The sequence below is a fragment of the Schistocerca americana genome, chromosome 7 (assembly GCF_021461395.2).
Source record: "Schistocerca americana isolate TAMUIC-IGC-003095 chromosome 7, iqSchAmer2.1, whole genome shotgun sequence".
Lineage (NCBI taxonomy): Eukaryota > Metazoa > Arthropoda > Insecta > Orthoptera > Acrididae > Schistocerca > Schistocerca americana.
Window position 1 is genome coordinate 591745824 of NC_060125.1, and position 26801 is coordinate 591772624.

Here is a 26801-nt window from a genome sequence, read left to right on the forward strand (position 1 = left end):
ACACGGAATTTTCATAATGACGATACCTGGGTTTTCTCCTGTTATTGGGCCGCCAAAATTTCTCCACGCCCGCTCGGCCCCTCACCGGCGCGGCTAATGGTTTCCCTGTCTCGTCCCAGCAGATACGCTCCCCGGATACTGCTGAGGCGGCTGGTCACACCCTCTGACGTTATTACTATTGCGCGAAGCCCGTATCACGCTAGTATGATACTGGTTCCCGTTATTCCAGTTATTATTTGCATTGTACCGATTGTTATTACGGTCCGAACCATTATTGTTATTGCTGCCATGGTTGCGGTATGCATTATTCCCATGGTTATCGTTGTTGTGGTTGCTGTGGTACCCGTCGTTGTTACCACGGCCTCTACCACTGTCGCGATTATTGCGCCAATTGTCCTCGTCCTCCACTCTTTCCAGGAAATCATTTATTGTCCTGTAATTGCTTCCTACGTAGCGTTTTGTATCATCTGGAAGCTTTTTGTAGAGTTCCCAGACTATTTCGGATTCCGTGCGGCGATCACGCAAATATTCCAACTTGCGGATCCAGCCCTGACAAAACTCCTTCATCGAGCCGCGCGAATTCGCATCGAAAGGCCTCGATACAACAAATTCGCGCCAGACACTTTGCTGTTTTTGCTCTGACCAGTATTCAGCCAGAAACAAATTTTTAAACTCGTCAAAAGTCAGGTTCGTAATGTTGAGGTTTAAGCCCCAACGCTTGGCATCACCAGCCAACACATCAATAACCGCATTAATTTTTCTCTCATTAGTCCATGATCTGGGTAAAACTCTTTCACAATTTTTAATGAAATCCGTCGGGTGCATACCGCCTTTTTTCAAGGGGTCGAACCGCTCCTCTTTCGTCAACAACTCCGAACTATGTGCACAGATTGGCACATAGCTCTGTTTTTCGTCAAGTTTCCTTTCTAATTCCGACACCCTCCTAATCACTTGGCAAGTGGTTGTCGCAAGCGTTTCCACTTCCCTCTTTTTCTCTTCGCAGATGTTAGCCTGCTTCGTCACTTTGGTATCTACTTCGGATACTAAAGCCTTTAAAGTTTCCATCTTCTGTTGATCCTCTTTTCTCACTATTTGAATTTGTTCCGTCACCTTATTCTCGATGATCGGAGCAACTGCGTCTCCTACACTTTTCTCGATTCTGCTAATTTCGGAATCAAAACGAGTATTTATGCTCGCAATTTCCGCCTGAACGCCTATCATTTCCTGTTTAAGATTACCGATTTCGGTATTAATTACAACAATATCTTCTTTGATTTTATCAACTTTTGTATTAACAACCCCAACATTGTTGTTAACAACATTAATAGCTTTGTTCTGATTGTCTAGCTTTCGTTCAATCCTTTCAGACTGAGCTTCTTGCTTGGCAGACAGAGCTATAATTTCTGCCGATTGACTCTTGATTTCATTAATCAAAACATTCAATAAATCAGTTAAATTCCCGGAGACTACCGGTTTTACTTCCGTAGCGGCTTCCTCTTTCATTGTCCCCCCGTATTCGTCATCAAGGGATTCAGATTTAATTTTCACTTCCGATTCCGAAACATTTTCTAAAGTCTGGAATTCCATTTCTGCTCTTTGTTGCGTTTCGGCGGTCGCATCTTTCATGCTAGCCGCCTGCCCCGGAACAATGGGTACCGCTGTGCGCGTTTCCCACTGTTCGACCGATTGTTCCGTATCTATGTCTACCAAATTTTGGTAATTGTTGCCTTCACTCATTTCAATAATTTTCAATATAAATGCAAAATCTCAACTCTAATTAGGATTCCTCACATGAATATTCTCGCTGACGTATCGACCATTTCGTAACCAGTACTTTGTTACGAGATTTGCACAATGCAAAATTCGTGTCCAGAACAACCTCAAATTTGAAGATTGTCCTGTCACCAGGTCGCCACATGTAACCTCCCCCTCACTTACCGACCTTAATGACAGTGAAAAATGAAACCGCGTGTACCTAATGGGAGTTTTGGAAAAGCAATCGTCACCGAAGTTAACCTGTCGGTAAAGAGGGAGGAAAGGGTTACATCTAAATGAAAGGAAATGTGCTAATGAAACTGGTGGAAATTAATTTTGAAAAGGGGTAAAGTTAATAAGGAAAGTAAATGTGCAGCCATTACGTTAACAATTAACTATCGGTAATTAGGTATTTGAGATTTGGGGGAAATTACGGTCGCCAGTCCTAAGGACAATTACTATAGTAACTGAAAAAGAAAAGTTATTACACATATAATTAGCACTAGAAGCGTGGCAACTGAAGGTTGACACGTGTAGTGTGAAAACTGAAAGTTTGTCAGAAGTAATAAATTTCGCTACACTCTGACTTAATTTAGCAAAAGAATTACTAAAACCGGAAAATCGAAAGTTAATTTAGTGACTGAAGTTAATAGTGAGCTTTCTTTCTGAAGCACATCGAAATTCAGTAAAATACGGTTAGTCTTGGACTACCTCAACAATCATTTCAAAAGCTACTTGAATCTACGCAATTTAGAAAGAAGAGATTTAACTTTGAACTTGAATTAAATGATTCTGAACAATTAACAATAGTAAAATTTAGTACGTACCAAGCTGAGCTGCAGTCACAGGTAACTAAAATACGGTAACAAAACTCGCACTCTTAATTTGTGCTTGTGCAATTTAAATATTGTAGCCAGCTGAACTTTGAAATTAAAGCAATGAAATCGAATGATGCTGGCGTTTGAATTTCAACGACCCTCGGGCTCATTTCGGAAAAGGAAGGGACCCTGCTTGGCAATGCAATTGGGACAATGGACAACAAAGGTTCATGCTAAGTTGCTGTAATTTTGCGAGGCAAATGGAACAAGATTAAAAGCTGAGGTCTGCCATACAGTTCTAAAACCTTACGTGCTTCCAGTCTTCCTTGTTGGTTTATTGAAGGTTCGAAGCCGTCGATCGAGGAGGTGGCGACAGTCACTCATTGTCGGCCGTCGCTGTTGCAGAAGCTGGATGTTGGCGCGCCTTCTTCTCGACACGGTCACCAGGCGAAACGGGCTCTTGATGTGCGCCAGCTAATGCTTCCCGTCCGCGACACCATGTCAGAAACTATCATCGCGAGTCGAGCGCAATTACATGCTGCCAAACCCCGAAAGCGCGGCAACTCGCGGGAGCGTCACACAACACACCTGCTCCACTCGCTACTCCCGCCAGACTCCCACTGCCCGCGCCCCACGCGGCAGAGTTGACACTCCCAAAGATCCTACACACTTTGATTCTGCACACGACCCATCGATGTAATCGTTCGATAGCAGTTTTCCCTAGGCAAGACCCAGCGTAAAAATACAAATAATATTTACGAAACAAACCAATTATACATCGACATAAGTGCATAAATATATATATATATACAAACAGTAAAACAATTACAATATATAAAGAGACAGAAATGTCATATCTTGAGGTAACAAAACAAGGAAAAAAAATAATAGTACAATAGATGAAAATAGGAGGATATGCATTTCCGGCGTTACAAGGCACGGTGTTTGGCAGAGTGTATTTGTGAAAATAATATCAGTATCACTTCAGAAGTTTTGCACCAGTAAAAGATCTTGTGAATTTTCATGCAGTTTTATTCAGAAAGTCAGATGCATTAATTTTTATGTTCATTTGCTGTTTAATTACAATAACAGTACCGGTACAGTGATTTTTTGTAAGACTAACGATCAAGATTAGTAATATTCAGGGCCAACATTTTTAAATGAGTAATTTTGTTTTGCACTGAGATGGCGTATGTAAATTTCATTGAAAACGGATTGCCCTCTCACAGACCAATTGTTTGATGTACGGGCTATTGTGTATCTTGCATCGTGTAGCGAGATTCACAAATCTCCCTTTAAAAATAAATTTTCACATAGTTACGAACTTCACATTGACGAACACGAGTTTGAAAAAATTAGTTGCTTCCAAAAGTGATCGTCCGTTTTCCGTGACCAACGAAATGATGAGGAAAACTATCCAAACAATTCGTGGTAACCGTCTTTTCAGGATGTATCATTTGTTGGACAACTACTAGCATGTTTCTCGGATTGTAAGTAATTTGGTACTAATAGTTCTGTGCTCGTTGGGTTAACACTCATGTGATAGAATTATATTCAGGGGGAGTTAAGTAACTCATGAAGAGATATGATAAATCCTTAAATCTGACTGGTGATTATGTAGAGAAGTAATGCAAACATCTATAGTAAATCCCCACTAATTCCTTCCCTTCCCGACAAAAAAATAAATAAATAAATAATTGAAACGTATGTGAATTCCTTGGGGACCAAACTGTTGAGGTCATCGGTCCCTAGACATACACATTGCTTAAACTATCTTACACCACACACACGCATGCGGGAAGACCCGAACCTCCGCGGTAGGGGCCGCGCAATCCGTGACATGGCGCATCAAACCGCGCGGCCACTCCGCGCTGCTTCCCTTCCCCTCCTATTCACCTGTAGGCCGGAAAGGTTCCGGATGGTAAAACCATGAAAACATTGGTATAGGTTTAAATGTTGATGTGTCACTTAATAATCGTTCTTCTGTTTACACTCTTGAAATAGCTAACTAATTCGTATGAGCATGAAGATTTATTACGTAACTGTCTACAGATGTGCATTCTGAGCGGAGATTTAATTCACACTCAATCTTTTTCCAAACATGTTTAAACATCCGATGACTCGTGACTTCATCTACTCCGAGGCTCCCCTTAAATCCAAGCGCCGTGCCCCACTCAAGAAGTGCCTCAAACAAACAACAATACGACACAAAACAAATGTTTGACCATATAAAAATGTCCTTTGCATTAAAATGACTCTTTCATGTATTTTTTAAACATCATTAACATTATTATAATATTCGCTCTAGAAACTTTTTTTATCATTTATATACGGCGACGAGAGTTCTAACTAATAAAAAAATTAATTCTTTTTAATTTTACTATTCACGCTTAAATATTGTACGTGGTGGGAGATTATGATTACTTTTATATAGCTATAAGAATGAAATCCTACACGAAGCTGAAATGCGGTCGTACTGCACCTTTTGTTCATAAATGGTTATCAAGAATACTTTCTTTCGTATGAAATGCTAATGACATAAAACACTGTAATATTCCATAATTTACTATGTAAAAAGTCTTAAACTTAAGAAAAGAGGGGCCACAGGCTACAGAAACTTCATACGCCTAATGATTACGCGACTAATCCAGAATTACACTTCGCAAAAAATTCTGTATCCTCACAGGCCGACAACGAATAACATACATATCTGTGTTGCGTACAGGGACACAACAATTTAGAAACCTGCTCAGTTTGCTTTCTCAAGCTTACATAATGAGTTACGCTAAATTCTATCTCTTTGATCGCTTAAAAGGGTATTAAAATGCGGTAGTGTATTCATCAAGTTTGTTAAATGTTTGAATTTGCATTGCAAACTTCAACGCATTTAATCCAGTCGCACATTTTTGTGATATCATTACATATCTTCTGAACTCTGGCTACTAGCTATACTCAACGATAGTTAGTGATCACAAGACAAATATTACAGACTAAAAATACACGCTTTGTAACAAACATAGGTAGGAATTTATTAGAAGAAATAGTTATTAACGAAGGAGAAAGAAAAGGACGTGGCACTCTGCTATTCATTCCGTTATTTACAGTGACTTCACTCTTTGTAAATGAAAATGTAATACAAACAAAGGAATTAAGATTACAAATGTTCTTCTGTTTGCTGATGATATCGTTATCATTCAGAAGAATGAGAAAGACGCATAATGTTACATTTCAACTTAACTACTACGTCCACGGTTTGTTAGATTCATTATTACAGCTGCAGATAACTATTTTAGAAAACATTTATGTGATCCCGACTTTCTATAATTCGGACTAGGACTGGCCCCAATTATACAGGTTTCGCTGTAGTTTTAAGACTTTTCTACTAAATTGGCTGAACAATTTCAATATTTCATTTATATCTGTAGTTCTCTGTAGGGAGCTTCCGATAAGTATCGTCGTTCAGCAGCGCACAGATCTTCGTATCATAGTCCTCGAACTCCATAATTACGGCGGCATTGCCCTTCTCAGCGGGAAGTACCACAATGCTTTCATCATTACGTAGTGCTCGAAGGCCGTTGCGCTCAGCCCTGGTCATGTTGGATGCTCGTAACTTCGCCTTTGTCAGTATAAAGCTGGGTTCTCGCCGTATTTCGTCCGCTGTTTCATGTGGGAGATTGTGGACTGCCTGTTCAACACCGCTTATTACTTCACAGACAGGAATGTCCCTCGGGGAAGGTGCGAAATTAAGTCCTTTCTTAAGTGCCGACATTGCACCCGCGTCTATATCTCTCGCCGTCAAGTTGATGACGGTGCGTTCTGAAGATCTGTGGTCCGCACCATGTTGTTGTTGCGAAAGGCGGCCGAACTTTCCTTTCTGCCTCTCTGTAGTTCTTTTCTGTGCTGACGTCTGTTGAGATACCGTAGCAGCGTCGACCCATTCCCAGTCCAAAGCTGTGAGTGTTTTTGATAACTGCAGGTGCAAGGCCATAATAGGACGTCCATTTGCATCCAGCTGTTGCCTTGTGTTGTGAATCCTTTCTAGTAATAATGCAAAGCTGACATGACGAAAAGACACAAGATCAAATCAATCTTCAGGCCTCCAACGAAAATCAGCCAATTACTGAGACCAGTTAAAGGCGCTGTAGGTCTCAGAACACCTGGAGTCTACGGAATACCTTGTGAGTGTGGCCAGAAGTACATCGGACAAACAGTGCGCACTGTGGAACAACGCAGGAAAGAACAAGAGAGGTATTATCGCCTACGCTATCCAGAGAAATCTGCGTTAGCTGAGCATGCGTTAAAAAACGGTCACCACATAAAATTTGGCGATACCTCTGTCGTGGCTCGCACTAACGGCTTCTGGGACAGTTTAATAAAGGAAGCTACTGAAATAAAAATTACCACAAACACCCTGTATAGAGACGGTGGCTTGCAGCTCAGCACTGCGTGGGATCCAGCGATCGCGCTCTTGAAGAGGGCACATCGAACGCTGACTCAAAACATGCCCATATATGGCAATTTCACGGGCACCAGTGACGTCACAGCCGGCAGCTAGCGTATATAAGGGCACACCAACAGCCCACTGGCAGTCATAACACTTGACAATGGCCAAGGAGTGCTTGGCCGAAAGCTCGTGTAGTTTTAAGCAATTGACACGGTTGGAAACCCGAGAACATTTTATTCAATGTTATCACCGCGAGACTCTGCATTCATACAGCTTCAAATACCGGTTCTCTAAATTTTTTCAATAGTGTTCCCCGAAAAGAACGTCGCCTTCCCTCCAGGGATTTCGACTTGAGTTCCCAAAGCACATCCATAGAACTTGCCTGTTGTTCGAGCCCACCAGTAACACATCTAGCGGCCTGACTTTGATCCGGCCTGGTGGGGATCCCAAACACGCAAGCAGTTCTATAGAATAGGTCGCATTAACACTGTACCATAATTCTCCCAGTAAACTGAAGTCGACCATTATTTTTTCCTACCACAATCCGCATATGTGCGTTCCATTTCATATCGCTTTGCAAGTTATGCCCAGGTATTTAAAAGATGTCACAGTGTGAAGATGGACACTGCTAACGCTGCATCCAAACATTACAGGTTTGTTCTTCCTACTCCTTCGTATTAACTTACATTTATCTACATTCAGAGCTAGCTGCCATTCATCACACCAAGTAGAAATTTTTTGTAAGTCATCTTGTTTCATTCTATAGTGTTTCGACCACGACAACTTACCTTACACACTGTATAATCAGCAAACAACTGTAAATTGCTCCCCACCCTGTCCGCCACATCACTTATGTGTATAGAAAATAATAACGGTCCTATCACACTACCCTGAGGCACTCCTGACGGTACCCTTGTCTCTGATGAACACTCTCTGTCGAGGACTTCATATTTGGGTTCTATTACTTAAGAACACAAACATTAACCAGCTACATGAATATTATCTATCGTATCATGCTCTTCTAGTTGTTGGTGTGCAGCGCTTAAGTTATGTTGTTTTTGCGACAATTACGTGCTGGGACATATAATCTGACTGTGGAGTTAAATAATGGACACAACACACAAAAGGTTTTCTATAAAATTTATTTCTTATTAGTTTACAAAAATGAAAGCACAAACAAATTCTTAAAGAATATTCTGTCCCAGTCATCCAGCTACCTTTTGTAATTCACTGCACAAAATACTGTAACAAATTGTCTTTGGCCCTGCTCATGCGCCCAAATCTAGTACGGAAGTATGCTTCACGCTTCAGACTTTAACAACAGCTTTCCCTAGGTTCTCTCCTTGCAGCATGCCAACAAAGGCTTTGGGAGTGTTCTGGAAGCCGTCGGTAACAGTCTCGTGGTACTTGATTTTCCCCTCCCTGATCCACTGCATCAGCTGTCCGATGCCCTCTCCCCAGCGGTCGTGCCATCGGATGTACATGAATCCCTCCATGCGGAGCTGCTTGAATATGGCTGCGTGCTGGATGATGGTAGCCTTCGGGAGATTAGACTCGTTGTATCCAGATATCGCGCCGCACACGGAGATGCGACCGTACTCTCGCATGCTGTTGATGATTGCGCTGCTCATCTCGCCGCCCACGTTGTCGAAGTACACGTCGACGCCGTCAGGTGCCGCCTGCTTCAGCGCCTCTGTGACGTCATTCGTCTTGTAGTTAAATGCGTGATGGAATCCCAACTCCTCTTTCAGCCACTTCACCTGCGGAAGAGAGGCCAGTTATATCGCTACAAGAGGACGTTTTCACATTGTGTAAATAAGTTACAGCTAATTACTATAATGACATCCACTCCTGATTCGGCTGGCTGGCTCTGAGCACTATGGGACTCAACTGCTGAGGTCATTAGTCCCCTAGAACTTAGAACTAGTTAAACCTAACTAACCTAAGGACATCACAAACATCCATGCCCGAGGCAGGATTCGAACCTGCGACCGTAGTGGTCTTGCGGTTCCAGACTGCAGCGCCTTTAACCGCACGGCCACTTCGGCCGGCTCCTGATTCGGATTTTCACTCGTTTTCCCAAATCATTCCAGATGAACGACACAATTTTTGCTACAAATAGGTCATAATTAGCACTTCTCCTCTGCAGCTTTAATAGATATCTGATTATGGTGGCATATGTTTATCATACAATAATTTTTGCCTTGCCTTTCATTTTTACTGGAATGGTAAAACTGCGTTGTTTAGTGTCTTATTATTTCAACTACATTCTTCCTTCATTAACTTCCGAATAGATTAGTTTTTGGAGGGGGTCCACCTTCACAAACACCCAGTTTTACCTTTTCTCCTGTTTACCACATATGTTTCGCTGAATATTGAGAATCATCAGTGGGCCTTTATTTTATTTCTATTAAACAGGAAAAATTGCTCTTTACTATGTACTTGTAAACATATAAATTTGGGTTTTGAAGACAGTATTTACTATTTATATGCAGTGGTTTTCCTGGGTTTTTATGTTTTTTTTATTGCACTTGTTTTCTTTCGCGGCTTGTCTTTTGCCACCAGATAGATCTTAATGTGGAAAAGTTATTTACTTCGAAATTTTACGCCTGGGATGTTATGGTCGACCTAACATTAACTAATTCTATTTGGAAGATTTGTGTGCGTGCATGCATGTATGTGTGTGTGTGTGTGTGTGTGTGTGTGTGTGTGTGTGTGCGTGTTTTTGTGTGTGTGAATGGGTGTGGGTCTTATCTATTTACTTACTTTTTTATCTAATTATTTATTTTATTTTCATTTATTTCTATGTATTTTCTTTTAAAAGATGTGTGTGTAAGGGAAAGGGGGGGGGGGGGGGAGGGGGAGCTTATAGGTCGGTGTTGTCCGATAGTTCTTTGAGGGCGGGGACCACACTTCCATTATAGGGAGTTCTGTATACATCTATTATTTGTTTGTAAACGAACACAGACAGAAGAGCTTCAACCTCAAGATGACAACTTCTGGATTTGTTACTCGACGCTCTATTCAATAGCTAACAACAGATTCCGGTACATCCTTGTAACTAACCACTTTTGTTTATATTACCCCCAAAAATTTTGTATAGGTGGCGATGAGATCAGATCATTAATGTGGAAAAAATGTTGCGTCGCTGCATGCTTCCCCGTTCTGTATTACGTTTCTATTCTGTATATTTTTGTCGATATTTTAATTTCAAAGAAAGACAGTAATAAACATAAGATCTCCCGTTTACAGTAGACGTTTGCAGTGCAAGAACACACAGACACAGCAGAAGTACGAGTACTGTGACATAAGTCAAGCCTGCGATGAGTACGTACAATGAACTGTCTGTCGGGGTTTTGAAACAACCACAGAGTGTAATTTTTCTGAATTTACTCACGTAATTATCGTTAATGAAACATAACTAGTCATTTTTTTCTACTGTCCTTAGCGGGTCAGTGTTACACTGTGGCCTTCAAACGATGATAATGCGCCAAGACTCGACCAGATAGTACGTGGTTAGAATATTCGTGAAGAATGAGATTTCGAGCTTTAAAATTAGCTGTTGTGCTTGAGAGACTGAGTGCAAACGGTTTATGGTTCATCAGTACAGTACGGAGTGAAGACACGTGAGTACTGCTCATCAACATCTATCCTTGAGACGTCTCCAGAGAAGAGTGGAGGCTGTGAACGCACGCCCAGTTTCATTCTCTTTTTCTTATTTTTCATATGTATATTCACCGATAGTAATACAAATACGACACTTCATCTCTCAAGCTCTCTTTATACCGGCCAACCAAACAATATGCTTTTGTACGAGTGACACATCATACAATTTTTTGAAAATAGCCAACATAATCTCGTTGAATGGAGGTGCGACCTTAAACATCTGATCAAAAGCATCCAGATACCTATTAATGGACATTAATATTGGAGGTGTCCACCCTCCGCCTTTATGACAGCTTGAAACCTCCTAGGGACACTTTTAGTGAGGTGTGTGTTTGTGAAGAAACGCCATCCCATTCTTCCTCAAGAACCGAAACGAAAGAAGATTGATTGATTGATTTTAACAGGAGAGCTAAAACAGCTTAGGTCTAACCCGCCACAGCCCGGACCGAAACTAGGTTTATCGTGCGGTACCGCTCCCTGTCTATCTAGTAAAGCCAACCAGTGCCCTTAAATAGTGCAAAGAGTCCCTCTACCAGTTTTTTGCTAGACACAATTTCTTCAGGTCTAGTTGTCCCGAAGATTCTGTATCTTTTACTCTCTAATGCCATGCATTCAAAGATTAGGTGTGATGCAGTTTCTTCACCCTCATCACAGATCCTACATTTAGGGTCCTCTTCCATTATACTCATTGTGTGTAGGTGTTTTTTGAGGTTCCCATGGCCGGTCATCAGTCCAGTCATGAGTTTGATCTCTTTCCTGTTCAATCCCAGGATTACAGAACTTCTTTTAAAACATGGCTTGGGCATCATTACCTTACCATGTTTTTGTTTATGGACCTTGGTCCAATATCCTATGTGCTGTTTCCTATGCCACTTCAGTAGTTCTAATTTGACCATAGCCTTGGTGATTTTCAATACAGGTTCCAGTACAATAAATGGAGTTGTTGCCCCCATCCTAGCCAATCTATCGGCTTGTTCATTGCCACAGATCCCTGAGTGGCCAGGGACCCCACACTAGGTACACTCTGTTGCTTCCCCCTAGCTCCACCAAAGCCCTGTGGCAATCTGCAACAATCTTAGATCTTGTTGCAGGAGCTGCCAATGATTTCAGGGCTGCCTGGCTGTCTGAATAGATGTAGATGCTACGGTCATTGTAGCACCTACTCATATTCTCCTCCTCACATGCCCTAATTGCAGTAATTTCGGCTTGGAATACAGAGGCCAGCTTCCCTAGAGACATGCTGCTCTCCAGTCTTGGTTGAACCCCGTACAACCCTGCCCCAACGCCTTGATCTGTTTTCGACCCATCGGTGAACCAAACAATGTCCCTCGTACGGTGTCGAACTGTTTTCTTCCACTGCTCCCTACTTCCAATTATTATGTTGTAAGGCTTGTCGAAGCAGTTCGGAGCTATTATATAGTCGGCGGGCATTTCCCTGGCCATACCTATATTTACCTCACTCACTACGTTAGTGTGTGATTCTGGATATCTGAATGAGACCCAGTTTTGGCCATTTTTAAGTCTGTATGCCCCAGCTGCTGCCTCCATCTTAACCCAAAGGTGAAGTGGAGGCATATCCAGCATGGCTTCCATTCCAGCGGTTGGTGTGCTGCTAATTCCGCCCGTTATGGCCTCTCCCAGATGTTATTCAATTTGTATATTGAGCAAGCAGTAAAGGAAACAAAAGAAGAAATCGGAGTAGGTATTAAAATCCATGGAGAAGAAATAAAAACTTTAAGGTTCGCCGATGACATTGTAATTCTGTCAGAGACAGCAAAGGACTTGGAAGAGCAGTTGAACGGAATGGACAGTGTCTTGAAGGGAGAATATAAGATGAACATCAACAAAAGCAAAACGAGGATAATGGAATGAGGTCGAACTAAGTCGGGTGATGCTGAGGGAATTAGATTAGGAAATGAGACACTTAAAGTAGTAAAGGAGTTTTTCTATTTGGGGAGCAAAGCAACTGATGATGGTCGAAGTAGAGATGATATAAAATGTAGACTGGCAATGGCAAGGAAAGCGTTTCTGAAGAAGAGAAATTTGTTAACATCGAGTATAGATTTAAATGTCAGGAAGTTGTTTCTGAAAGTATTTGTATGGAGTGTAGCCATGTATGGAAGTGAAACATGGACGATAAATAGTTTGGACAAGATGAGAATAGAAGCTTTCGAAATGTTGTGCTACAGAAGAATGCTGAAGATTAGATGGGTAGATCACATAACTAATGAGGAGGTATTGAACAGAATTGGGGAGAAGAGGAGTTTGTGGCACAACTTGACTAGAAGACGGGATCGGTTGGTAGGACATGTTCTGAGGCATCGAGGGATCACCAATTTAGTATTGGAGGGTAGCGTGGAGGGTAAAAATCGTAGAGGGAGACCAAGAGATGAATATACTAAGCAGATTCAGAAGGATGTAGGCTGCAGTAGGTACTGGGAGATGAAGAAGCTTGCACAGGATAGAGTAGCATGGAGATCTGCATAAAACCAGTCTCAGGACTGAAGACCACAACAACAACAACATGGTTCATATACATGAGTATTTTCTTCTTAACAAATAACATAGACCACAACAACAACATGGCTAAGCAGGTCAATCTCTGCACCTTAGCAAGCTCTTTAGCAGCAACCCGCTGTTCTACCTTCTTTCACCACACTATGGCCCCATAGGAAATCCTCGGTCTAACCACTGTGTTGTATATCCAGTGCATACCCCTGGGGCTTAGGCCCCAGTTTTTGCCACAAGTCCTCCTAGTAACGAAAGAAGATAGTGAAGTTGGACAGTGGGATCTGGTGCGAAGTCGACGTCCTAACGGTGATTCACTAAGCTCAGATAGGGGCTCTGGGTAGGCTAGTCAATTTTAAGAACGTTATTGTACACAAACCATGGGCTCACGGACGCTGCTTTGTGGCAGAGTGTAGTGTCACGCTGATACAACATTCATCGTCTCCAAACTGTACCTCTACTGTACACAGTATGCAATATTGCAGAATGTGTTCGTATCCTTCCGCATTTAGTGTTTTCTTAAACCCAGTAAGGGGACCACTCCATAACCATGACAAACACCCCAGTAGCATAAAATCACTTCCTCCGCATTTTACTGTTGGTAATAGCTGATCACAGGAACGTTCTCCAGGCATCCAGCAAACCGGAAACTTCCCACGGAATTGTCACAAGGTATAGTGTGATTCATTACTCCAAATCATCAGTTTCATCCACTATCCAGTGATGTTGTTGTTTACAGCTCTCCAAGCGTCACTTTGTACTGACTGCAGAAACGTGTGGGCTATAAGCAGCTGCTCGATCACTGTACCCCATGTTTGTTAGCTCCCTGTGCACAACCAATGTGCTGGCCGTACTGCTGGTAGCACTTTGGAACTGACGAGTGAAATCTATCGCTGATTTCACGCGATTTTTATAACCACATTCCGCAATATTCGATGGTACCTGTCTCTCAGTGTGTGAGCCCTGCCTGGTCTCGGCTTACTGTGGCTGTTCCATCGCTTTTCGACTTCAAATACGAAGTAACAGAGCTCTCCCGACTGATAAATCCTGCTGTCGCTGCTTCTCTCCCCACTTCCTTTTATACTGGCACGTCTGCCTCTAGCGACATTTAGTCGTCAATTTCCCATTACATAGAGGTGTCCGAATACGTTTGACCAGGTAATGCACATGTCTCTATCTACACTTTGTACGAGGGTTGCCAGACATTAATGCACCGCATTTTTTTTCTTCAATAATTCTTTATTGGACATAATGAGAATTACACGCACGAAAGAGTGGTGTTTTATCTACATACCCTATTTTTTCACGTAATCTCCATCCCGTTCTATGGTCTTCCTCCAGCGCAAAACGTCCTGTCGGTACCAGTCCTTGCCCTGGTGACGGAGCCAGTGCTTCGCTGTGTGAATCACCTCCTCATTGTCCTCAAAGTGTCTTCCACGAATGGCATCTTTTATTGGCCCAAGCAAGTGTTAAGCCCGAGGGGGTAGATCAGGGCTGTAGGGTTGATGGAGTATCACTGTCCAACCCTGTTCTGCGATGCGTTCAGCAGTCCTCATACTTGTGTGGGGCCGAGCGTTATCGTGTTGCAGCAAAACATTTGCTGGATTGTTGTGGCGCCTAAGTCGCCGGAAGCGCGTCTTCAGTTTTGTTAATGTGTTGACATATGCTCCTGAATTAATGGTACCGCCTCTTGGTATCATATCAATGAGAATCACACCTTAACAGCCCCAGAACACGATGATCATGATCTTACTGGCGGAAGCAGGTGCTTCGAATTTTTTCTTCTGCGGGGAAAGAGAACGGCGCCATTCCATCGACTGTAGTTTTGTTTTGGGCTCAAGATGGTGAACCCAGGTTTCATCACCTGTCACAATCTGGGACAATAAGGCCTCCCCCTCAGCTTCAAAACGATGCAGCAAATCAAGACAAATGTTTTTTTCTGTGCGATTTGTGATCCACCGTTAGACACCGCATGACCCATCTTGCACACGCTTTTGAATATCCAAAAATGCGGATAATTGCATCCACACTTCCTTTGCTGATTGACAGATGCAGCGCCAACTGCCGAGTCGTAATGCGTCTGTCCTTGTGAACCCGGCCGGTGTGGCCGAGCGGTTCTAGGCGCTTCAGTCTGGAACCGCGCGACTGCTACGGTCGCAGGTTCGAATCCTGCCTCGGGCATGGATGTGTGTGGTGTCCTTAGGTTAGTTAGGTTTAAGTAGTTCTAGGTTCTAGGGGACTGATGACCTCAGATGTTGAGTCCCATAGTGGTCAGAGCCATTTGAACCATTTGTCCATTTGTCCTCGTGAATGACTACATCAGCTCGCTGCAACATGTCAGGTGTGACAGCCGTGGATGGTCTCCCCGACCGCTGCAAATCGTCGAGCTCCACTGAACCACCTTCTGATGACCTCACCCTCCGTGCCCAGCTACTAACTGTACTCCTGTCGACAGCAGATGCTGCATAGACTTTGCACAAATGTTTGTGAGTATTCCCCACTGTTTCTCCTCTACACTGAGAAATTCAATGGCGGCACGTTGCTTGTAACGTGAGTCACCCTCAGACGCCACTTTGAAATGCAGCTACGCTATCCGTCGGAAGTGACAGAAACTTGGCGCGCTCACTCAGGAGACTTCAAATAATACATACGTAACGTTTCCCATTCGTAGCATTGTTTTCAGCTGAGATAAAAATGGGATGCATTACTTTCTGGGCAGCCTTCCTATGTCTGAAGAATGTAAGGATTTTGAGGAAAACTCAGCAGTACTTACGAACAAGAGTCACTGATCTGATGAGATTATGCTGCACTGACCTCACCTGCGTCTGTTGTGTACATAGTTCCACGTAGTCAGCGCATACACAACTTTCCCACTAGAGCGCGCCCCACTAAGCACAAAGGCGCAGGCGCAGCACTCGTCCATCTCCGCACTACGAGATGGCGCTGCCATAGAGACGGACCAAATTCTGCTTCCGCAGATCCGTGTATTAATATGTAACGCAGCCAATGAGATTGCTGCTAAAGTAGAACTTTTTCTCCTCGCGGATCACACTCGCGCAGTGATACACGAATGCGCGTGGTATTATAACGAGTGTACAGACCTCCGATTAGTCAGTCTGCATTTGTCTGCACCAATCTGCACCAGTCTGCATTAGTCTGTACCAGTCTACATTTGTCTGTACCAGTCTATAGTCAAGTTTCAGTCTGCGCCTAATAAGATTACCATATTCCTGTACATAGCCATGAAGATAAATGTATACACACTTTTTTCAAGTATCACAGATATATGTGAGAATAAGACTAACGTACCAATACCAAAGGAACTTCAGATTGTCAATTGTAACTAGCATCCAGAACCAAGTTAAGTAATTTTTATGTTTGTTATTATTTCAATAAATGTGTGTGAAAATTAATCAAGTTCTGTTTTAGGCTGGTCACCGTCAATCTGCTACTTTAAGCGTGCAAGTGGCATTTCTATCGTCCGACCTAACGGCAGAAGATAAACACGCCACGATAAGACCACGAGACATATTGCTGACACTCAACTACTTCGTTAAAGCGACATGTCAAATAATCTGATGGTGTGTGTACTGAAGGTCTTACAGTACGCACACCACAGCGTCATATGTGCAGGAATCGCAAATGGAAGCGGTGTCTTACCTTAGCGTCTGATCCCGCGAAACCAATTACTTTGCACCCCTTGAGGCGCGCTATCTGCCCGACTATGGACCCCACAGCACCTGCTGCCCCACTGACTACGGCGACCTCTCCCTCCTTAGGCTTGCAGATCTCCAGCAGTCCAAAGTAGGCCGTGATTCCGGGCATGCCCAGCACCCCCAGAGAGAGGGAGAGGGGCAGCTCCCCCAGGTCTGGCACCAGCATGACCGGAGACATGAAGTAGGGAGCGTCGGGCCCCACGTCGGCCACGGTGCGGTCGCGCCAACCCCAGTAGCCGACCACGTACCGCCCCACTGGGAAGTCCGCAGCACGGCTCTCCACGATGCGGGCCACCTGTGGGCAGAGATTAGCACACATACCTTTAGAGACAGCGTAAACTGTGACTTCCTGGCAACAGTGATTTCTGTTAATTGCAATAACTGGTATTTTTAGTAGTGTTTTGTTACGGGTTTTGCGAATTCACAACCTGTATCCCTCCACAATGGAAGTGAAACGTGGACGATAAATAGTTTAGACAAGAAGAGAATAGAAGATTTCAAAATGTGGTGCTACAGAAGAATGCTGAAGATTAGATGGGTAGATCACATAACTAATGAGGAGGTATTGAATAGAATTGGGGAGAAGAGGAGTTTGTGCCACAACTTGACCAGAAGAAGTGATCGCTTGGTAGGACATGTTCTGAGGCATCAAGGGATCACCAATTTAGTATTGGAGGGTAGCGTGGAGGGTAAAAATCGTAGAGTGACACCAAGAGATGAATACACTAAGCAGATTCAGGAGGATGTAGGTTGCAGTAGGTACTGGGAGATGAAGAAGCTTGCACAGGGTAGAGTAGCATGGTGAGCTGCATCAAACCAGTCTCAGGACTGAAGACCAAAACACATCCCTCCACAATCCACCAACATTAAAATATTCCTGCTGCTGTCGTCTCACCTATTACATTGTGATTAGTAACTTGTAAGGACTAACAGTCACTGACAAGTGCGTTGCTAACTGGTATACCTAGCCAGGTGGATTGTAACAACGTGACGGAAGCCATATGTTCTCGCTTGTAAAGGCGATTATTTGTTTAGACCTAACGTTAGCGTTTTCGATAACCGACGAGACAAAATGTTAGGTGATATGATATTGTTAATACTCGTATTTTGAACGATTCATCCTCAGTTGTTGCTGACAGGTTAGAGTGTGATATTAGAACTACACAAAATCTTGGTTGTAATGACAGACTGAGCCAGACTAATCTCTAGCGTAGCCCGATGTCTGGATTAGGTTGGAAGGCGATAGTTTGCTTGTGAATTGGCGGAGCTAACGAATGAAAATGACAAATAAAAGTTGTGGTAAAAGATTGACCTGCAGCGTAGCCTGATGTTTACGTTCACCCAATTTTCTACGTTTATCGCACTTTTCATCACAAAATCTAAAACTGCAAGGTAAAGTCAGAAAACGTTTCTCAGATAATGGACAGGACTACTACATAACTATTACTACACGATAAACAAAAGTTACTTGAGAACTGGACACGACTGTGCACAGAGAAAATTTTGCCCCAACGAAACAGTCTATAGTAAGTATGGATTAAATGTATTCTTCTTCAGGCTTTAAATTTTTTAGTATTGAAACAAGTGTGAATATATTAATGGTGGATGTTGAGAATAACACAATTTGCCATACACTACAGTTCGAGTTTGTGTTTAGAATACGTGGACCACTTCTTCGACCATAGACAGTTTATACATCGATAGCCTGAGACACAAGACTCTCAGAACGAAGTACGAACGTCGGTCAACAGATGGCGTATGACGTTGAAAGTTATAATGCCTCTTTTAGTAGAATAACCTTGCTTTTAGTTGTTACTTGTGACTTATATAATAGCCTGCGAGTTTCATGATAGTGTGGATGCTATAAAACAGGTGGCATGCAGTCTGAATGTAACTGAAATCACAGCCAAATACTGATAATTTGTTACTGTCTTAGCCATGACTTATTGATCATTTTATATGTTCCGGACATTGTATCAGCTTTATTAGCGATCTTGGCGTTTGAAAGTTTCTTCAGAGTTTTCAATCACTTGTTGATTTCTAGCCACCCAAGTTCTCTACAAAGCGCTCGAGAAAGATCTACTGCAGACTGCATAACAGAAAGGAATTACAGCGTGAGAATTATTGAACTATATGAAAAAAACGTAAATTAGTTACAAACTACAGCGTGCACACACCTTATTCAACATTTAAACGGTACTACATATATTCGGATATAGGTTATGACATGTTCGATAAGACTGCCTTCATTGGCGTTGATGTGGCACAGACGAATAGCGAAATTCTGCATGACCTGCTGAAGTGTCGGAACATTGATCTTGTCGATGGCCTCTGGAATAGCTGTTTTCAGCTCAGCAATAGCTTTGGGGTTATTGCTATACACCTTGTCTTTAATATATCCCCACAAAAAGGAATCGCATGTATTCATATCCGGAGAATATGGCGGCCAATCGAGGCTCATGCCAGTGGCCCCCAGACACCCCAAAGCCAGAATGCGGTCCCCAAACTGATCCTCGAGGACGTCAAACACTCTCCTTCTTCGATGGGATCGAGCTCTGTCTCGCATGACCCACATCTTGTCTAAATCAGGGTCACGTTGGGTAATGGGGACGAAATCATCTCCAAAGCCTTCACGTACTGTTCGGTAGCCACCTTGCCATCAAGGAATATCGCACAGATTATTCCATGGCTGGACATTGCACGCCACACAGTCACCTGTTGAGGGTGAAGAGACTTCTCGATCGCGCATTGTGGATTCTCAGTTCCCCAAATGCGCCAATTTTCCTTATTGACGAACCCATCCAAATGAAAGTGGGTTTCTTCGCTAAACCAAACCATGCATCTGAGTACTAATTCACACCGTGCCCTGCGGCCAACCGTACAGTTTGAACGTGCTAACGCAAACCGTTCAGAAGTAATGACGATTTCATTTCATACAGTTCAATAGTTATCACACAGTACTTTCCATCGATTTACATTCGTAATATTAACGTCACACTGTAGTGTATGGTAAAATATAGTCTGCCAACACAGTAATATTTAATGATATGCTGTTTCGTGGTCTTCATTCCAAAGACTGATTTGATGCGTCTGTATCTGCTAGACCTTGTGATTAAGTCTCATCATCTCTGCATACCTAATGCAAGCTTTGTCCGCATGAAACTCCATAGCCGAACACTGGCCGCTCTCTAGTATTTGTAGCCCCACACTTCTCCGAACTACCAAACTGACTATTGCTTGATGCCCCATGATCCAATCTTACAGTTAAGTTGTGCTCATGCACTTTTTTCTGCTCAACACGATTCAGTTTCTCTTCATCAGTTATCCAGTCTACTCATCTAATGTTAAGCATTCTCCGTAACATCGGACATAAAAGCTTCTATTCCGTTCATGTCTACTATGTTTATTCTACACGAATCGATTACAGATAAGGCTACTACAATCCAGCAAATACTATCGTCTAAGACATTCAGACTTTTAAATTTGTACTCGATATTACCGTTTTTCTTGCATTGCTTGAGGTTTACTCGACGGATTACTAGGTAAGGTTGTCGGAAGAGAGGTCGATTGTCGTGGTGAAATATCCATAATGTTTCATTGACGCAGCTGATTGACATCTGCAGGTGCGTCGAACTCACTGCTGAGTTATGACAGTCATAACATTCATTACTCAGCAATGTATTAGTCGCACATGAAGGTGTCATTCGGTTGCGTTTGATGAAATATTGTCGAAATTCACAACGACATTCGACCTCACAGCCGACAACTGTTTCCACTACCTATTTCTTATTTTTAGAAAAGATTTCATTGCTACTGCTAGTGTGCATTTTATATTCTCGTTACTTCTGCCATCGTAAGTTATTTTGCTGTCCAAATAGTGAAAGTCATCTATTACTTCTAGTATCTTGTTTCATAATCTAATTCCCTCATCTTCGCCTGATTTAATTCCACTACACTTCATTACCTTTGCTTAGCTATTGTTAATATTCATCTTACAACTTATTTTGAAGACACTACCCATTTGTTCAAATAACCTTCCAAGTTTATGCACTGTTTGGTAGAACTGCAATGCTGTCAGAGAACTGAAGCGTTTTTTATTTGTTCTGCTTCAACTTTAATTTCCTTTCCAAATTTCTCCTGAGTTTCCTTCATTGCTTGTTCGGTGTACTGACTGAATAATATGATGGAGAGGCAGTTACTGATTTCCTTTTCGTATTCTTCTTGGCAGCTGCAGTCTGGTTACTGTGCAATCTAAATACATTTCCCTCCCCGTATTTTATTTTAGATAACTTTTTAATTCCAATGAGTGTATTCCAGTCAACATTGTCATTGTTTTTTTCTAAATATGCAAATGCTATAAATATTGTTTTGCCGTTTTTGAATCTATCTGCCAAGATAAATTTTCTCGTGTGATTCTACATTTCTCCAGAACCCAAAAATATCCCCCCCTCCCCCCCCCCCCCCCTCAGGCCATTGATACCTGTCGTTCTGTTCGTCTTCAGGTGAATTAGTGATCTAACAATGCTTTTTATACGTAGATATCACATCAATTAGTACTCTTCTGCGTTTGTACAAGCGGGTCAAAGCTGTAGTGTAAGTTAGAAGAAACTAAACCTTGAACCGAAGGGCTGCTATACTCTTATCAACTGCTATGCATTCAAAAGAGTGATATGATTCTGTCGACAACACGTCTTCTAGGAAAATGCAAGATGTCGGTTCAGAGAAATAAAATATTTCTTGTTACATAAAGCTTATGAAATATGTCGATGGACAAGGAGTGATTGAACTAGTGTCAGTTAGTCACAGCGAATGGTATTACATAAAGTAACTGTTGACTAAAGATCGTATAACGCACTTGCCAGTTGTCAACGATATTAAGAATAACGTAAATACAAGTCAGGCTATTCCTATTTTTCTAAACACACGGAATTTGGATATTTCTGATAGACCATAAACATCTGTAAATGTCGAATTAATGTGTGTGATAAGTAGCAGTTGATGACTTTTACAGTAAAACAGTAATGGCAACTTTCTTATACAGTGAGACTGATGGTTTACTTAACGACATATGAATTGATCGTGTACTGTTGTAGGGAAGAGAGTCATGGATCCTTAAAAACGAGATAAAAGAAAACCACAAGCAGCAGAAATGAGATTTTTTTAGGGAAGTGAGAGTTGTTCCCAGTGAAGACCGCATAAGAAATGAAGTTGTTAGGAACGAACTAAATATTTATAACACTAATGAAAAGACTGAACAAAATAAAACTGTATGCTAACATCACCCACAAAGAATGAGTGGCCACGCTGTACCAGCCAAGAGGAAGAAGGGACGTACGATGGCCCAGAAAGAGGTGGCAGTAAAAGGTGAAGCCGGAAGAGGCACAAACGACTCAGCCTTGAAGGACAGAAGAAGGAGAAGATAAAATTGATCGTAACTAAAGGACCACGGCAAAAATCGCATTCAGTTAACGATAGATTTATGTCTATCATTTTATGATCAAGTAAATAAAAAAAGGCGTACACCAACAAACTAATTATTCATAATGTTATCATTTGAGATTAATACCAACTCACAAAGCAGTTTCAGTATCTATCTGATTACTTCAGCTTTGTTACTTATTATAAATAAGCATGTGATAATATTATTCTCATTCATCATTGCCTGTAAGCAACTTAAATCTGCCACGGTTCGCGCTGCTGCCCCCGTCGAAGGTTCGAGTTCTTCCTCGGGCATGGGTGTTTGTGTTTGTCCTTAGCGTAGGTTAGTTTAAGTTAGATTAAGTGGTTTGTAAGCCTAGGGACCGATGGCCTCAGCAATTTGGTCGCATAGGAACTTACCACAAATTTCCAAACTTAAATCAAGTAATAAAAAAAAAGATAAAAGTGAAATACGAGTGTCTGTCAAAACGCCTGAAAAGGCTTTTATCTTTCAAAAAATTGAACTCGTTCATGTACGACATTTTTTGCAAAGTTTTATCATCTGTCATTACCCAAAAGTAAATTGATTCATTGACTTCAGCACAGCAAATTGTTTTTATTTTATTTTTGCATCAGTGGTGAACAGAAACAGGGGGTGCCAATGGAAAGTCAGTGATGTTATTTGTGAGCGTGTGTGTGTGGACTTGTGTTCTTCAATATGGCGTACCTGTAATAATTTTGTCATTCGCAATGGTGTTCTTCTGTCAGGAGAGTAATTAGTGCGAGATAATTAGAATTGGTTAGCAACGGAGGCATATGACAGCAACTTCACCTGCGAGCCGATCATGGTGTTGCCGACGTGGTGCATGTTCTTGTACGCCCTCTGGTAGGGATCGACGCTGATGTAGACTGCCTCGGCGAGTATCTGGCCATCGCGGAGGGCCGGCAGGTCCTCCTCCTCGATGCGGAAGTCTTGGAGCCGCGGCTCTCCCTGGAACACGCGGGCGATCACGATCTTGCGCGCCTTCACCATGGCTGCCGGTGTCCTACTGCAAGCGCGGTCGCTGCACGCCGCTTATATAACGCGGCCGCGCCGCGAGGCCGTGGCGCGTTGTTATCGCTATCTGTATTGGGTCCCAGATGGAAGGTCGTCAGACTCACTGTGCTGAATCACTGTGGGTCTGAGAGGCGATGAGATGCAAATTCCACCACTGTCTTGCAATTTAACATCCGTTTGTTGTGTAAATTAATAGCTAGTTCTCTCTACAAATGTACGAGGTGCATTCAAGTTCTAAGGCCTCCGATTTGTTTTCTAATTAACTATTCACCGGAAATCGATGAAACTGGCGTTACTTCTCGACGTAATCGCCCTACAGACGTACATATTTTTCACAACGCTGACGCCATGATTCCATGGCAGCGGCGAAGGCTTCTTTAGGAGTCTGTTTTGACCACTGGAAAATCGCTGAGGCAATGGCAGCACGGCTGGTGAATGTGCGGCCACGGAGAGTGTCTTTCATTGTTGGAAAAAGCCAAAAGTCACTAGGAGCCAGGTCAGGTGAGTAGGGAGCATGAGACATCACTTCAAAGTTGTTATCACGAAGAAACTGTTGCGTAACGTTAGCTCGATGTGCGGGTGCGTTGTCTCGGTGAAACAGCACACGCGCAGCCCTTCCCGGACGTTTTTGTTGCAGTGCAGGAAGGAATTTGTTCTTCAAAACATTTTCGTAGGATGCACCTATTACCGTAGTGCCCTTTGGAACGCAATGGGTAAGGATTATGCCCTCGCTGTCCCAGAACATGGACACCATCATTTTTTCAGCACTGGCGGTTACCCGAAATTTTTTTGGTGGCGGTGAATCTGTGTGCTTCCATTGAGCTGACTGCCGCTTTGTTTCTGGATTGAAAAATGGCATCCACGTCTCATCCATTGTCACTACCGACGAAAAGAAAATCCCATTCGTGCTGTCGTTGCGCGTCAACATTGCTTGGCAACATGCGACACGGGCAGCCGTGTGGTCGTCCGTCAGCATTCGTGGCACCCACCTGGATAACACTTTTGGCATTTTCAGGTCGTCATGCAGGATTGTGTGTACAGAACCCACAGAAATGCCAACTCTGGAGGCGATCTGATCAACAGTCATTCGGCGATCCCCCAAAACAATCCTGTCCACTTTCGCGATCATGTCATCAGACCGGCTTGTGCAAGCCCGAGGTTGTTTCAGTTTGTTGTCACACGATGTTCTGCCTTCATTAAACTGTCGCACTCACGAACGCACTTTCGACACATCCATAACTCCATCACCACATGTCTCCTTCAACTGTCGATGAATTTCAATTGGTTTCACACCACGCAAATTCAGAAAACGAATGATTGCACGCTGTTCAAGTAAGGAAAACGTCGCCATTTTAAGTATTTAAAACAGTTCTCATTCTCGCCGCTGGCGGTAAAATTCCATCTGCCATACGGTGCTGCCATATCTGGGACATATTGACAATGAACACGGCCTCATTTTAAAACAATGCACATGTTTCTATCTCTTTCCAGTCCGGAGAAAAAAATCGGAGGCCTTAGAACTTGAATGCACCTCGTACTCTCGCCAAATTCTGGGGCAACTCTTCACAAAGTGTTGCTACAGTACAGTACGGAAGGTAAATGAAAGAAATACCCAATGAGACGAACAGAAATTATACTTTTATTCACAGACAATAATTACACTAAAGTCAGCGCGATTTGCACTGAGGTGACAAAAGTCACAGGATTCCTTTCAATACTGTGCCGGACCTCCTTTTGCCGGCCGGCAACTCATCGTGGCACGGACTCAATAAGCCGTTGGAAGTCCCCTGCAGAAATACTGCGCCATGCTGCCTCTATAGCCGTCCAGAATGCTGAAGGTGTTGCTGGTGCAGGATTTTGTGCACGAACCGAGCTCTTGCTTATATCCCATTAATGTTCGATGCGATTCATGTCGGGCGATCTGGGTCGCCAAATCATTCGGTTGAATTGTCCAGAATATTCTTCAGACCAATCGCGAACATCTGTGGCCGGTGGCATGGCGCATTGTCGTCCATAAAAATTCCATCGTTGTTTGGGAACACAAACTTCATGAATGGCTGAATATGGTCTCTAGGTAGGCGAACGTAACCGTTCCAAGTCAATGTCCGTTTCAGTTCAATGTAAACACAGCCCACACCATTATGGAACCACCACCAACTTGCACGTACCTTGTTCACGACTTGAATTCAGGGCTTCATGCACTCTGCGCGACACTTGAATCCTACCGGCAGCTCTCACCAACTGAAATCTGGACTCGTTCGACCAGGTCACGCTTCTCCAGCCGTCTTGCCGATATGGTCACGAGCCCAGGAGAGGTGCTGCAGGCATTGTCGTGCTACGGCCGCAGGTTCGAATCCTGCCTCGGGCATGGATGTGTGTGATGTCCTTAGGTTAGTTAGGTTTAAGTAGTTATAAGTTCTATGGGACTGATGACCTCAGAAGTTAAGTCCCATAGTGCTCAGAGCTATTGGAAACATTGTCGTGCTGTTAGCAAAGGCACAAGCGTCGGTTGTCTGCTGCCATGGCCTATTAACGCCAAATTTCGCCTCACTGTCCTAACAGACATGTTTGTCGTACTTGCCACATTGATGTCTGTGGTTATTTCACGTAGTGCTGGTTATCTGTTAGCACTGAAAGCTCCACACGAATGCAGCTGCTCTCGGTCGTTACGTGAAGGCCACTGCGTTGTCTGTGCTGATGGGTGATAACTGAAATTTGGTCATATCGCCACATTCTTGACACTGTGGATCTAGGAATACTGAATTCCCTAACGATGCCCCATGTGCCTAGCTCTAACTACGATTTCGGTTTCAAAGCCGTTTAATTCCCATCGCGTGGTCATAATCAAGCCGGAATCCTTTCCACATGAACCATATGAGTATAAATGACAGCTCCATCATTGCACTGCCCTTTTATACCTTGTGTACACGATACTACCGCCGTCTGTATATGTCGTCCTATCCCCCTATGGGATTCACACGGATATGAACATATACAGGGTGAGTCACCTAACGTTACCGCTGGATAATTTCGTAAACCACATCAAATATAGACGAACCGATTCCACAGACCGAATGTGAGGAGAGGGGCTAGTGTAATTGTTTAATACAAACCATACAAATATGCACGGAAGTACGTTTTTTTACACAAACCTACGTTTTTTTAAATGGAACCCCGTTAGTTTTGTTAGCACATCTGAACATATAAACAAATACGTAATCAGTGCCGTTTGTTGCATTGTAAAATGTTAATTACATCCGGAGATATTGTAACCTAAAGTTGACGCTTGAGTACCACTCCTCCGCTGTTCGATCGTGTGTATCGGAGAGCGCCGAATTACGTACGGATCCAAAGGGAACGGTGATGGACCTCAGGTACAGAAGAGACTAGAACAGCACATTACGTCCACATGCTAACAC

At 43.0% G+C, this 26801-nt stretch overlaps 1 protein-coding gene across 1 annotated transcript; it reads right to left on the reverse strand.

Moving 5' to 3' along the window:
• Window positions 1-8142: 8142 nt before the first annotated feature.
• On the reverse strand, window positions 8143-23371 carry LOC124622326 (prostaglandin reductase 1-like). The gene is made up of 3 exons (XM_047148003.1): window positions 23158-23371; window positions 16852-17202; window positions 8143-8777 (listed from the first exon to the last, which is right to left on the reverse strand). Exons 1-3 carry the CDS (start codon window positions 23356-23358, stop codon window positions 8325-8327), a joined length of 1005 nt encoding a protein of 334 aa, XP_047003959.1. The 5' UTR covers window positions 23359-23371; the 3' UTR covers window positions 8143-8324.
• Window positions 23372-26801: the final 3430 nt, after the last annotated feature.